The sequence below is a fragment of the Pseudochaenichthys georgianus genome, unplaced genomic scaffold, assembly GCF_902827115.2.
Source record: "Pseudochaenichthys georgianus unplaced genomic scaffold, fPseGeo1.2 scaffold_592_arrow_ctg1, whole genome shotgun sequence".
NCBI classification, from domain to species: Eukaryota; Metazoa; Chordata; class Actinopteri; order Perciformes; family Channichthyidae; genus Pseudochaenichthys; species Pseudochaenichthys georgianus.
This window is the reverse complement of record NW_027263151.1, coordinates 53,869-67,620: the sequence shown is the minus strand read 5'-3', so window position 1 is coordinate 67,620 and position 13,752 is coordinate 53,869. Positions and strand designations below refer to the sequence as shown.

The 13,752-nt window shown below is 42.3% G+C and overlaps 2 protein-coding genes across 2 annotated transcripts; both read right to left on the bottom strand.

The window, feature by feature from the left end:
* Positions 1-44: 44 nt before the first annotated feature.
* Positions 45-9,686, bottom strand: trmt2a (tRNA methyltransferase 2 homolog A). Its single transcript, XM_034079342.2, has 12 exons — positions 9,614-9,686; positions 8,241-8,864; positions 6,433-6,541; positions 5,725-5,906; positions 4,882-4,996; positions 4,181-4,296; positions 3,966-4,077; positions 3,415-3,537; positions 2,860-2,935; positions 2,128-2,244; positions 1,948-2,044; positions 45-649 (listed from the first exon to the last, which is right to left on the bottom strand). The coding sequence occupies exons 2-12, from the start codon at positions 8,858-8,860 to the stop codon at positions 508-510; spliced, it is 1,809 nt and encodes a 602-aa protein (XP_033935233.1). The 5' UTR covers positions 8,861-8,864; positions 9,614-9,686; the 3' UTR covers positions 45-507.
* Positions 9,687-10,743: 1,057 nt separating this feature from the next.
* On the bottom strand, positions 10,744-13,313 carry LOC117443356 (tripartite motif-containing protein 16-like). Its single transcript, XM_034079347.2, has one exon. The coding sequence runs from the start codon at positions 13,261-13,263 to the stop codon at positions 11,602-11,604; it is 1,662 nt and encodes a 553-aa protein (XP_033935238.1). The 5' UTR covers positions 13,264-13,313; the 3' UTR covers positions 10,744-11,601.
* Between the last annotated feature and the right edge of the window lie 439 nt (positions 13,314-13,752).

Here is a 13,752-nt window from a genome sequence, read left to right as displayed (position 1 = left end):
TCCATGACTTCAGTGGTTTGTTATGCAAAATAAAATGTCTTGACTAATGACTGGAAGAGCTTTTAATTCAGACGCAGAATGATGAAACACTCAACAGGAAGTAAAGCAACTAGGGCACTGTCCTTCGCAGTTTAACAAAGTATCAAAAAACAATGTCAATCTCAGTTTTCTTTAAATGTCGTTTTGAAAGCTTATAAAATTAGCATAGCATTAGCAAGCACAGCTGACATTACAGTCCATATTGTTCAGTTAAGCAAATACAGTGCAATGCATTCTGTATTAACACTACCGGATGATTTCATGCACAAGCTATTGTTACGAAATAAAAGGACTGGTGAAAATGTATTGTGTGGATGCACAGACCCTTGAATGTAAGACTATAAACTGTTGTAGATGACTAGAAGAAAAAAAACTGTTGAGTACTGTTTGCATACACTTAAAGTCTGGAGACCCCCATGCAACCAATCAAAGGCCGGGCCCCTCTCTGAAGGGAAGTGTGTCTGTCGCTCATTGCTTGGAGTCGTAGTCCACCCTCTCCAGCAGCAGCAGCATCTCCAGGTGCATCGTCTGAGGGAACAGATCCACGGCCATCGCTCGCACCGGGCGGAAAGCAGCGCCGTGAACTCTCTTAGACGGAGCTCTGCACAGACTGAGACGGAGAGGGACGACACTTTTTAGAATTGGTCACCTTTAAAATGTACTTTTGTGACGACAAATACAGTGCGATTATTCAGGGTCTTGCCTCTCACAAGTCCGATGATACCGATAAAGAAATTGCTTTTAAGGACTAGTTTGTCCAGTTGTATAACAAAACGGTCGTGATACATTTAATTTGATGTTTTTTTATCAGAAAGGTTCGATACAATCAGTTAAAACTATTTTTTATTTTACTTCCAGAAAAGTCAAATCTAAATAAAATATTATTTAAAAAGATAACATTAAGTAACAGAGCGTACATACAAATATGATCTAAATAAAGAATACACCTCTCATACTGATGGGAGAGGGTTGGAAGGCTTTTAAAGTATTCACACGCTCCACTATTGCCAAAAGAAAATCGAAGAAGATTCTTGATTGGGCCAACATTTAACAATATCAAAACATCCCATTCACAAACTCACAACTCTACTCCCCATCTACTAAACTATCCTGAAGTCAGATTTAAGACCCTTTCCATACATTTTAAGACCTCATCGCCACTTGGAGTTTTAACCGGTTACCTTGGCGACACTTTCCCTCACATTGACTATATACAGTATTGATTGTCCTTCCAACCATTTGGACGCAGACTTGCATTTCCCCGTAACGATGTTGCTTAGCAACCGGCGTAAACGGGCCTTCGTGCTATCAAGCAGTGAGCGTGCGATGTCCTGTTCAGATGACGTCAAACCCAACGGGATGCCATCAATAAACTACACAGAATCACACGACACACCTACGCCATGATTACATTCAGGCAGGCTGTGGAATACAACCTCTTTGGACCATTTATATACTTATTGAAGACAAGATACAAAATGTAATACTTTTTAATAGCCTTAATTTTCGCTAAATTGATTTATCAACTGTTAATACTTTTCAAGACCCCGCGGACAGCCTGTGAACACATGCATTTCCACTGAGATCGTACCGTTTGAAAGTATTGTTTAAAAGGCGTGTTTTAAGTAGTGAGATATAGTAAAAACAAGTGTGTTTGGGAAGTAAGTTAATGACACCAAGAAAATAGTGCACAAGTTGATATTCTTTGGCTCTTAAAAAACTTCAATTCAACCAGACTAATCTCTTTCCTTTTGTTACTCTTGAATCCCCATGGAGGCATGGAGTAAAGGATTTCCTTTAAGAATAAAAAGGTGACAGTAATGATACACAAATCGTCCTTTAGCGGTGTGGGAGAAGTGTTCCTTTAATCTAACTGCTGCTTTAAATAATGAAACCGTAATGACTCACTCGATGAAGTTGTTCATGGCAGCTTTAGCATTGCATGCTACGTACACCAGCCTCTTCAGGTGCTCCGCCCTCCTGATGGCAAGAATCACCTTGGAATCTGTTTAGTTGGGACAAAGGGAAACTTAACGTGTGTCCGATCCTGAAGCGAGCGTAGTCTCCATGCGTTGGCCGTGAACTCACGTAGGCCGGCCCTCGGAGGATCCACTATGGCGGTGAGGTTGGGCGACACCAGAGCGTTGAGGATGTTGGGGAACACGTCCTCAGCTTTCCCACAGTGAAACTCAATGTTACTCAGACCTTCAAAAACAAACAAAGGAAACATAATAATAAAGAAAACATATGCTTTTTGTGGAAGTCATACACAAAATCAGAGGGGCAAACATGCAGAAGGTTAGCCCTCAACACGGCAAACTTCCAATTTATAAAAACTATTTAACATCAATTAACTTAAACCATGTTAACACTGACCGAACTACATTTATGATTATAAAACGGATAAGTCAAATCAAGCAATCTGATTGGTTCTTAGCCGTGATATAATGAGCGGAAAGAATTGTAGTTACTTTTCACAACAAGTCAGTATCCCTCCGCGTCTGAGAAAAGCTACAACTGTCACATTACGTCCGCTACGAAACTAACTAACTAACTAACAAAGCTTAAGATGGAAACATGTAAGGGATAATGTGCAGCAAGGACTTATTGACCATTGTTAAGGACGCTCACATCTGCAGAAAGAAGTCCAGTCGATTTAACTGTATACAGTTGGGCTGAACTGGACAAGAAAACAACAGCTTTGCGTCGGGCCGAACCACGCCCCTTAGCTGTGAGATACCACGGCCTGTCGTGAGCTATTGCTTAAATAAAAACATGTCATAATTATAATTCACTGGCTGGTGTCATCTGGCCTCTTACCGTTGAGCTTTGCATTAAACTTGGCGTCCTCCACAGCATCCTGACACATTTCGATCCCGATGACCTTCTTTACTCTCTGCAGACAAAAGTCAACAAATAGTATAAACATTATTTTTCAAGCCATAAAGAATATCACATTTCAGAATGTTTGCAAAAATAGAGCTGGCAGCCGAGAGGCGCTAGGGCTTCAAATGCTGGGTAGAATACAGCCGACGCTCGCTACACATTGAAGTAACCGGTTATTTTGTGGGGTTTTTTGTAATTATTATTGAGTGTTCTTGTATTTTAATGTGTTATTTCGGGACAGTGGGAAACAGTATTACGATCTTTCTGTGTACAAACATATTTTGAGATTGACAATAAAGTTGACTTTGACTGTTGGAGGAGCCTGTGACCTAAGATTGTCATTGCACTGTAGCTATGCACACATGACAATAAAAGCCTTGAATCCTTGCAGACGGATAAATTATGAATTAGCAACTCCTGTCAGTTCAAATGGACAAAGCATCGGTTTCATAACAAGGTTCACAGGTTAACGTTGTGCTGACCGGTCACCTTGGCCAGAGAGATGCCGATGGTTCCCGTCCCGCAGCAGACGTCCAGCACCGTGCTGTCCTCGCTCAGCTGAGCCCACTCCCCCACCGCAGAGTACAACACCTCCGCAGCGCCTGTGTTCACCTGCAGGGGGACATTAACACTTTACACTGGGAACACTTTGTGTATAAAGGCCTTTAGAGCTGCAAGCAATGATGTTTTTACATTTGCGGTTTGTATTCTCGATTAATCGTTTGGTCTATAGATGTTGGACAAAGTCCTCAAACGACTTGTTTTGTACAAAAATTGAAGGAGATTCAGTTTATCGTCTTAGAGGAATAAAGGAACCCAAAACATATTGACATTTAGTAAGCTGGACTTCTGAATTTTCGTTCTGGCATATCAAAATAGTTGTTGATTAACTTAACAGTTCAAACAAATCCAATAATCTTTGTGTTCTCAAATACAGAACTCCAAAAGTAAACTAAAAAGTAAGTCAAAGTAAACAAAAAAAGAGTATACACGTAGCATTTTCCAATTTGCTGAAAGTCTCTGAGGTATCTCTCCGTTACCTGGAAGAAGGAGTGAGGAGATATCCTGAACTTCAGACCCAGCATCTCCTCGTGGATGCTGCCCTCTCCGGACACCAGCTCACAGGGCAAGCCCTCCAGGGTAGGAGAAGTCCTTAAGAGGAAAAACACTCATTCAGTATTTAGGATGTTTTATAATCTGCTTTCCATTAACTTTCTCTGATTCCACAAGTGAAGCGTCAGGATGTTTTTCTTACCTTTGACCCTCTCTAATGAAGTAGAGAGACGTTACTCCGCTGTCCTTCCCCTCTCCTTCTGTGAAGTACGTCTTCATGGAGTTCTTTAATGCACCCACTTCCTCTTCATCAAGTTTCTAGAGTCAGTGAACCAAGAAAAGGTCAGGACAGATCTGACCAAGGGACCGTTTCATCCCTCAGGCCATAAGACTGTGAAAGAACATCCATAACATTCACCTGTCTGCAACTTACATATATCAATATTCCAATTACTGTATATAGACTATTCTGCACTATTTAGTATTGTAGTAATGTGTTTTTATTACATGTACAGCACTTTGGCTCCACCACAAATCTCTCTTAAATGTGCTTTATAAATAAAACTTGATTTGATTTATATTATATTCTATTTACTTTAACTATTATCTGTTTTATTGTGTTGCACTGTGGGAGGAGCCTGGGACCTCAGATTGTCATCGTCATAACTACACTGTAAACTGGCGTATTCCATTTCTTAATCTCTGCTAAACTGATTGTTGTTTTTAAGTCTTGTATTACTGTGTGCTCTTCTTTAATGATGCTCTGTAAGGTGTCCTTGAGAGCTTTGAAAGGCGCCCATAAATAAAATGCATTATTATTATTATTACTGTAGCTATGCACACATGACAATAAAAGCCTTGAATCTTGACTGTGATATTCTCTCACAGTCTTTACGTCCTCACCTGTGGATTGAAGAAAGCCATAGCCATGGCTTGTTTGGTCCTGGTAGTCCTGACAGTGAGCTGCTTCCAGTGCCCTTCATATGTTTCAGGGCTGTACACAGAGTACGGTGTTGTCCTGCATGCAGAATAAGAGTGAGATTAAAAGCAACACAGGAAATGCATGGGAGAAGACTTCACCTCTCATGTCTAAGAAACCCTAAGAAATAGAGACACAGTAGTCAAACAAATTATTCATCACTTGTATATAGACTCTTATGGCACTACTTCTATTCTATTGTATTTACTTGCACTATTTTATCTGTTGTGTTGACTGTTGGAGGAGCCTGTGACCTAAGATCTTCATCGACATAACTCCACTGTAGCTACGTACGCATGACAATAAAAGCCTTGAAACAATGACATTCTATTTATGCAGCCAATCATCAAAAACTACGTATTTGTCTCAGGGGTTTTACAGTGTGTACAAAGCATACGACCCCCTCTGTCGTCAGACCCTCACACACGGAAAAAGTCTCCCAAAAAAACTAAATTAACAGGAAAGAATGGAAAAACACCTCAGTGAGAGCAACAGAGAAGAACAGACGTGTTGTGTGTGTGGTTAAAGCATCGTCAGAGGGGGTCTGTATTTATGTATCATTTGCCAAGACGTGAAAGGGAAGGGGTAATGTGTGTGTGTGTGTGTGTGTGTGTGTGTGTGTGTGTGTGTGTGTGTGTGTGTGGACTGTAAACTGAGGCCGCGGGTATGATTTTTACGTACATGTCTGTTATCTATTTGTGAGAAAGAAAATAAAAACACATCATAAAAATTGTAGTTTTTTTTAATGGCCCATTGTGTAATAATACCTGATGAACTTCTGGAAGGCGCTGACCACCCTCTTGGCCTCTGCGGAGACGTGGGTGGTCTCGCCCGGCCCCACCACGGCACACGAGCCCCCTTTATACTTCCCCATGCGGAAACCGATGGTCTTATCCACCCCGTCTGCTCCCATCGAGATGAGGAACTCACACTTGTTTCTGTACTCCGTCTGCCAGACAGGAAGCGAGAGAGAACGGGTCAAATAACGTGTTGAAAAAAGAGACTGAGAGCACTAACTTAGGGTGTTGTACTTTTTAAGAGGATCTGTAAGGTAAGGTAAGTTTATTTATATCGCACATTGTCAGACACAGAGGCAATTCAAAGTGCTTTACCTCATCATTAACACTTAATAATATATATCATATTTGGTTCTGAGCCGGGGTAGAATGAGTAAACAAATATTTGTTTGTCAAGTCTGTAGAATAGGATCTGCAGGTCTGAGTACCCCTGCAGATCCACAATACTTAACTTAGAATTTGTTTTCTTATAGTCCAACCGACTATAAGAAAACATTTGACTTCTTCCTGCCTAAATAGCCCATGTTGCCATTTTGATCAAATGTAAAATAATTGTGCAGCTATACTTCGGCATTTGGGATCCCTTGTATTACAATACACTTATATTTAATAAAGCATTATGTAAGAAAGTATGATATATGTGTAGTATTTCAGACGAGCCCAGACATGGAGACCCACCTGTACGGGAGACGGCCGGATAGCTTCCAGAGAGCAACACATCCTGTTGTATTTCCCTTTCTGCGCAAACAGCCACGGCAGCAGGGCTTTGTTGGTGCTGCCGATCTCTCTGAAAAGGAAAAAGCAAAAAGTAGATGTTTGTATCGCAAAATACTCAGACAGTAGCTTCACTAATCATTTAGTCATATATCCATTACAACCCTAAAACAACAACGTTTTGCGTAGAGGCGTTAACAGTGTGTTTACAATGGGTAGAGAAAAAGCTGATAAAAGGCATTTTGTTGTGCTCACAGAACACATGGACATAGGTATTAACTTATCAATAGCATATATTTGGATTTCAGAGACACAAAAATCCTCTTAAATATTGAATTTCACTGGTATTTATTTGTAGTTAAAATATGTCAATATATTCACTAAGAACTAGCTCTGTGTGGATCCTCTTAGCGGTCCCCTCTGTGTCCAAGGAAGTCGGTCAAAAGTTGTTATGTTTCAAGCTCAATGTTTTTGATATAAGTTCCTGTTTTTTGTCATTCATTTGAAAATGTTTCTTTTCCCATTCTCAAAAAAAAAAAAAGGTAAATGGACATTACTTATATTGCGCGTTAACAGGTCTTCTCGACCCCTCAAAGCACTTTACGAGTCATTCGCACCTCATTCGTAATGAGCAGGACCACTTGCTCTAGGGAAGACTACACCCGGGAGCCATCAGGAGCAACTCAGGGTTCAGTATCTTGCCCAAAGATACATCGAACCCACAACCTTCTGGTTGAAAGACGACCGCACTCCCTCGCAGCCACATTCGCCCTGTACTATGATGTACTGTGTTAAGGTAATACTATCATTGTTCCTTTATATATAAATGATGTGTTTCTTTTGATTGGGTCGAACCTGTGTTTGTAACACGTACTTGTCTTGTTATGAGTTTGTATGATTGTTTGCTGGTTGTTGTTGTTGCGTCCTTTATTACTTTAGAATAACATATGAGCTTTGTGATCAAAATCTGATACTACACAACAGCGGTTTCAAACTCAAGGCCCGGGGGCCACATCCGGCCTGCGACTTCATTTTCTGCGGCCCCGCAAGAGCTTGCAAAGAATGTAATACGTTTATTATACGATTAAATGCCGCTTTACAGAATCAGGTTGCCCATAAACTACATGTCCCACAATGCATCTCGTTTTGTGACATGCGCACTGAAGAGACTTGCAATTATTTGCTTTCAGACGTAGTTAATTACTAAGTCATTATCCTATCCGATAATAATCCAATTCAGAGGCAATAATGTAATATAACACATTATTTTATATATATATGTATATTTTATATAGTTACAACCGGCCCTTTGAGTGCAACCATAATGCTGATGTGGCCCGCAATGACATTGAGTTTGACACCCCTGCTATACAACATACTAGGGGCCAGAGGTTGCGCTAGACTTTTTCGCTGCCCGTCATTTTAGGGATTGTAAAATGTCCGTCAAAATCCATTATAACCCGTTACAACTCTGCCGGGGGGTATCGTTTCCAAACGGGGGGGATATCGTTTGGAAATGTTATCATTTCCTTTTGGGAGGGCATGCATAATAACATGGCATAACACCGGAGCCCCGCTGCGGTGAAACTTTGGTGCTGTTCTGAGTTTGTTCTAATCTGTCAAAATGACGGACGGCTTTCAGATTTTTCCGTAATTGTTAAAAAAAAACGTCAGACGGAAAATATTCGGTTAACGCGACCTCGGCTAGGGACACACCTGGTACCACTATGGATGCTTCATGCTCTCTATACACAGTAAACACCAGCACTCACTTGGCGAGTCTCTGCAGGACCCCCACCACCTCCTGCTCCTTCCTCTTCAGCTGCTCCTCGTACGGGACGTTCCACAGCGGCGTCACCACGTTGGCGATCTGCACGCTGAGCGGCTCCTCTTCCTCCTCCTCCCCCCCCTCCGTACGCTTTGATGAAGGCTGCCCCGATGCACCTTCCTCCTCCTCCTGCTTCCTCTTCCTCAGGATGGGGTCTGCTTTGGGTTTGGCCAGCCGCACGCTCAGCACCTGGCTCTTCCACTGCATGCCGTGCACCATCTTCATGGCCTTGTCGCGCTCCTCCTCGTTCTTGAAGGTGACGAAGGCGAACGTCTGCTTGCCGAACAGCTTGATTTTGTGCGGGTTGAGGCCGTGTTTGGCCAGGAACTTCTTCAGGTCGTTGAAGCCGGTGAACTTGGGGAGATTCCTGATCTCCACTTTGTAGATCTCTGATGTGAAGAGGTCTTCTTTGATGTAGCGGTACATCTCGGGGTCCAAGCTTTCCTCGTTCTCCCCTTCAGCTTTTCCTTCATCTTTGTTTGAGTCCTGGGGGGCGTCGTCAACAGGCTTCTCCTCCATTGAGGCGGGGGTATCAACCACTGGGCCGCCACTTACGTCTGCCATAATTCTGCCAATTACACAATTATTAATGATATGTGAAGTCTAGCATGTCTGACTTACTTAATAATGATAAAAAAGCAATGTAATTAGCTAATTTGATCTAATCTTATATCCACACATTTTCTTATTGTACACATATTCATACATTACTACAATAAAAAGTATTTGATTCTACTGTACAGTATTATATTATGCTTTATTTAATTATATTGTACATGTATATTTGTTTACTTATGTCATATGTACAGTATACTGTATGTAGCCTATACTGTATTTTTCTTGGACAAAACTGTAGCTGTTTTTCATTTAATAATAAAGCCTTTGAATCTTTAAACTTACGTATGATTGTATGTTTATTAATTAAAAACAATAATCAATACGCTTTTAATCTTTAATTCCACAGGGTGCTCAGAAATCAATCTTAGTTACGGAGATTTTATATTTGTTCTTTACAATGGTAATAATTAACTTCAAAATACGAATGTAACTAACAAATTCACATTTTATAATAGCTTTAAATAAAATGCCATAACAGCTCCTACAGACTTCTGTAGACTGGCTGTATGTCATGCATACTCATCATAACAGATGAGGTGGCAACTAACGTGCACAGAAGCTGCGTGCATATCTGTTTAAGGAAATAGAGTCGTAATTATTAACTTTAATGTGCACCAGTTTAACGTTTCCTATCGTGGTAAATACCTGTAACGGTCTATTTTAGTGGTAGTCCAGACCATGTGTTTTTATGCGCCTTACCTTCTGATTTTTACTTTCTATTCCACTTCTCCCTCAGATGTTCAGGGCGCCGCCATGTTGTTTTAAACACGTGCAGCAGTGAACCCTGAACTCATTTAAAGAGACACGAGCCATTTCTGAATTCATCTTTTGTCTTTTTGAATGCGTTTAAACGATTAATGTTTCTAATTCAACGGTATGTTTTTCAATATTAATAGTTAAATATTTTCAATATATTTTACGATTTTGTATTTGTTCATTGCGGTCAATGTGAATTTTGGTTTAACCACTTAATTATGTCCGAGTTGGTTGAGATCTGCAATATAATAATAATAGTAATATTAATAGTAACAATTCTCTAGGTTTTTTCATTGTGTGCTCTAGGGATACTACTGTTAATATATATTTACTGTTTTTCTTTATGCTTTTACTTTTACATGCTGTTGCAATCAAACAATATCCCAATTTGGGGATCAGAGAGAGTAAATGTAACCCACTCAAATACACCCAGTGTGTGTGTGTGTGTGTGTGTGTGTGTGTGTGTGTGTGTGTGTGTGTGTGTGTGTGTGTGTGTGTGTGTGTGTGTGTGTGTGTGTGTGTGTGTGTGTGTGTGTGTGTCGGAGAGACGGTTTTGATGTAAGAACACATGTATTGCCAGGGATACACAAATGAATGTAATGGAGTTTTGGCGATTGTGCGGGAGTATCATTCGGGAGGGGAGAACCGATCCGATGAAACCCCCCGGGGTCTAGACACTGGTGGTGGTGAGTGGATGGTTGTGGTCGGTCTGAAGGGGAGGGGCTTAGCTTGACCCTGGATTCAGAGGGACAGGAGGTGAGTCACCTGAAATAACAGCTGTCTGAGAGGGGAGAGCAGATTAAAAAAGGGTTGGCGGAGCGCTATGATAGGCTTGTGAGAATAGAGCGAAGTGATTGGTTAAACTGGGGAGGGACGCCCCCGATCACTTACAGAGAGGAGAGAGAGTAGAAACATGGAAATAGTGAATGAATAAAGACGGTCTTCCTGGTTGAACTCGCGCTGAGCTTCATTTAGTCTCAGGTCACTTCCACATGTTCTCCATCAGCTTCGTAGTACCTTGGACATCACACAAGAAGAACATCCTGTTTTTGTTTTTGAAAGACAAACCTTTATTAATGATCCACACATTTCATTCGATCACACATCCCATCAGTAAAGTGTGTTCAATGATTTCATGATCAGCTTCTCTTTCTCCGCCATGATGTGTTTCATCTCAGCTGTTTCAGAATCAGACATGATTTACTTATTGATTATTATCATAAGATATGTTCCATAAAACATCAGAGTGCCCACTTTCTATTTGGACAACAACAACAACAACAACAACAACAACAACAACAACAACAACAACAATTAGTCTGCAAAACAATAACTGTAATGTTATACCATGTGTTTCCAGAGCAAAGACTCTCAGCTATTCACAGCAGAATAATGAATGGTGTTCTTGTTGATTATGATCACGACAGCAAGTCATATCATTTTGAATAAACACGTGATGATGAAATAAGTGTGATAACCATCTGGGAACTCGTGTGTTTGTTAATTTTGGCGACAATAACATTTAATCTGTCAGAATAATACATGTGATTATAAATGCCTCTGTTGTTTTAGAACCAGAATAAAATGTGTAGAATAAAAGAAGCTCTGCTGCTTCCTCTCTGAAGACTCGTGCACTACGAGAGAAACGACGACAAGAATCAAAAGAAATATCCAACACATATTGAGAGCAAAGTTTACACATCAGTTCAGGTGAACAAGGATCCTCCTGAGCAGCCTCCATGGCTACACAGACACAGGAAGGAGCCGGAAGAAAGTCCAACATCTAGAGAACAACTCGTGAGAAGATGTTGAAGCCCCGCCCATCATGTTTGATTGACAGCTGATCTCTGCTCAGTAAAGACACGGACAATCAGCTCTGAAGGACACACGGTGAGTTTAAGAAGTAGAAGAGTTCCTCCAAGGACTTCAGGCTATTTCAGTTTACAAAACTCAGCAGTGTTTCCATAACTAGAACAAAGATAAACTCCAGCATGCAGCGGCTGAGTGAACGTGGTCTGGACTCTGTGGAGGAGAGTCATGGTTTCAGAGACGCTGTAGAAGGACAGAACACCTGCTCTGTGATCCAGGTACACTCCTACTCTGGAGGACAGAGGACCTGAGACGGGAGTGCTGATGCTGTTGTAACTAAATGAATGGTTGAAATGGTTACAATGTAAGGACCAAGATTTGTCATTGTTTCCAAATTCACTTTCCAGCCCTGCTCTGCTGATACTCTTGTATGCGACTGCTACATAAACTCCTGTCCCTCTCCACTCCACCTCCCAGTAACAACGTCCAGTCAGACTCTCTCTACTCAGGACCTGACGATACTTAGTGAATCTGTCTGGGTGACGAGAATAACGCTGTTTTTGTCTCATGCGTGTTGCTTTTCTGCTCTCCTCAGATAATACCAGATATGTGAATGCTGTGTTTGGATCCAGAGTGATCTCCTGTGAACACATGAAGAACCCAGCTCTGGAGGCGGGCTCTGCTGCTGACGGGAAAACCTCCACTTCAGTCGGTGAGACGTTTGTCCATTCCTCTCTCAGGACGTCCTGTAGTTTGTCTCTGACTGCTGACAGGGCCGCCGTGACGTCCTCAAAGTAGCTCAGAGGACGGATGTTGGTGCTGGAGGAGTGTGTAGCTCCACTGAGGGGGGCTGGCAGTGAGGAGGGGTAGCTGAGCAGGAACTGGTTGTGGTCCTCTGTGTGAGACAGCAGCTCCAGCTCAGCGTCTCTCCTCTTCAGCTCAGAGATCTCCTGCTCCAGCTTCTCCTGGAGCTCTCTGACTCGACTCACTTCTCTCTCCTGCTGGGATCTGAGCTGCTGCTTCACGTCAGAGCTTCTCTTCTCCACGAGACGGATCAGCTCAGTGAACGTCTTCTCACTGTCCTCCACTGCTTTATCAGCGGAGCCATTGACGGCCTGCACCTCCTGCTGAAGCAGCTTCACCTCCTTCTCTCCGTCCTGGATCCTCTGCTGGATGTTGAGTCGACTCCCCTCCAGCTCTCTCTGCCTCTCAGTCCTCTCTGCTGCAGCTGACACCGTGTCGTGGCCTTTGTGTTCGTCCAGAGTGCAGATATAACAGATACTCTGCTGATCAGTGCGGCAGAACAGCTTCATAACCTCGTCGTGACGAGAGCAGATGTTCTCCTGGAGCTTCTTGGAGGGCTCCACCAGCATGTGTTTTCTAAAGACAGGTAATTCATAATGAGGCTGGAGGTGTTGGTCGCAGTAAGAGGCCAGACACACGAGGCAGGACTTACAGGCTCTCAGCTTCCTCCCTGTGCAGACATCACAGGCCACGTCTCCAGCTCCAGCATAGCAGAGATCAGCAGGAGCAGCTGGGAGTCCAGTCTTCTTCAGCTCCTCCACTAAAGCTGCTAGCATGGTGTTCTTCAGCAGGACAGGCCTCGGTGTGAAGCTCTGCCTGCACTGAGGGCAGCTGTGGATTAGCTCTCCATCCCAGTGCTGTGTAATACACTTCATGCAGTAGCTATGTCCACAGGGAATAGTCACCGGATCCTTCAGTAGATCCAGACAGATGGAACAAGAGAAGGTTTCCCGGTCCAGCTGAACTCCTTTCTGCGCCATTTCACCTCTCAGTAGCAGCGAATGTGTGAGTTTCACTTCCTGAGAGCTGAAACTAGTGTGACAACATGTGTGTGTGCAGTGAATGTGGCCTATCAGCTCTTGTGCTTTACCCACATGTTGGTTCCTCCCCTCCTCCTCAGTGCGGATCTGAAGGGGAGGAACCAGGAAGCACAGAGTGGAGCTGGCTGTGTCTGAGAGCAGGAAGAAGAGGGAGTTTGATATGATGAAGTCAATTGAGCCGGCCAGACTAATAATGCTCCTGAAATCTTTTGAAATCATTTGAATAGAGTGTATATTTTGGGTGTGAGAGCAGTTTCATTTAATTTCAAACCTTTATTTAACCAGATTGGTCCCATTGAGATCATAGATCTCTTTTTCAAGGGAGACCTGCAGCAAATAGGTTCCACATGAAACATAAAACAATAAAGGACATCATACATTATATTTACAGGATACATTTACATAGTTATAGACATTTACAAGTGCCCA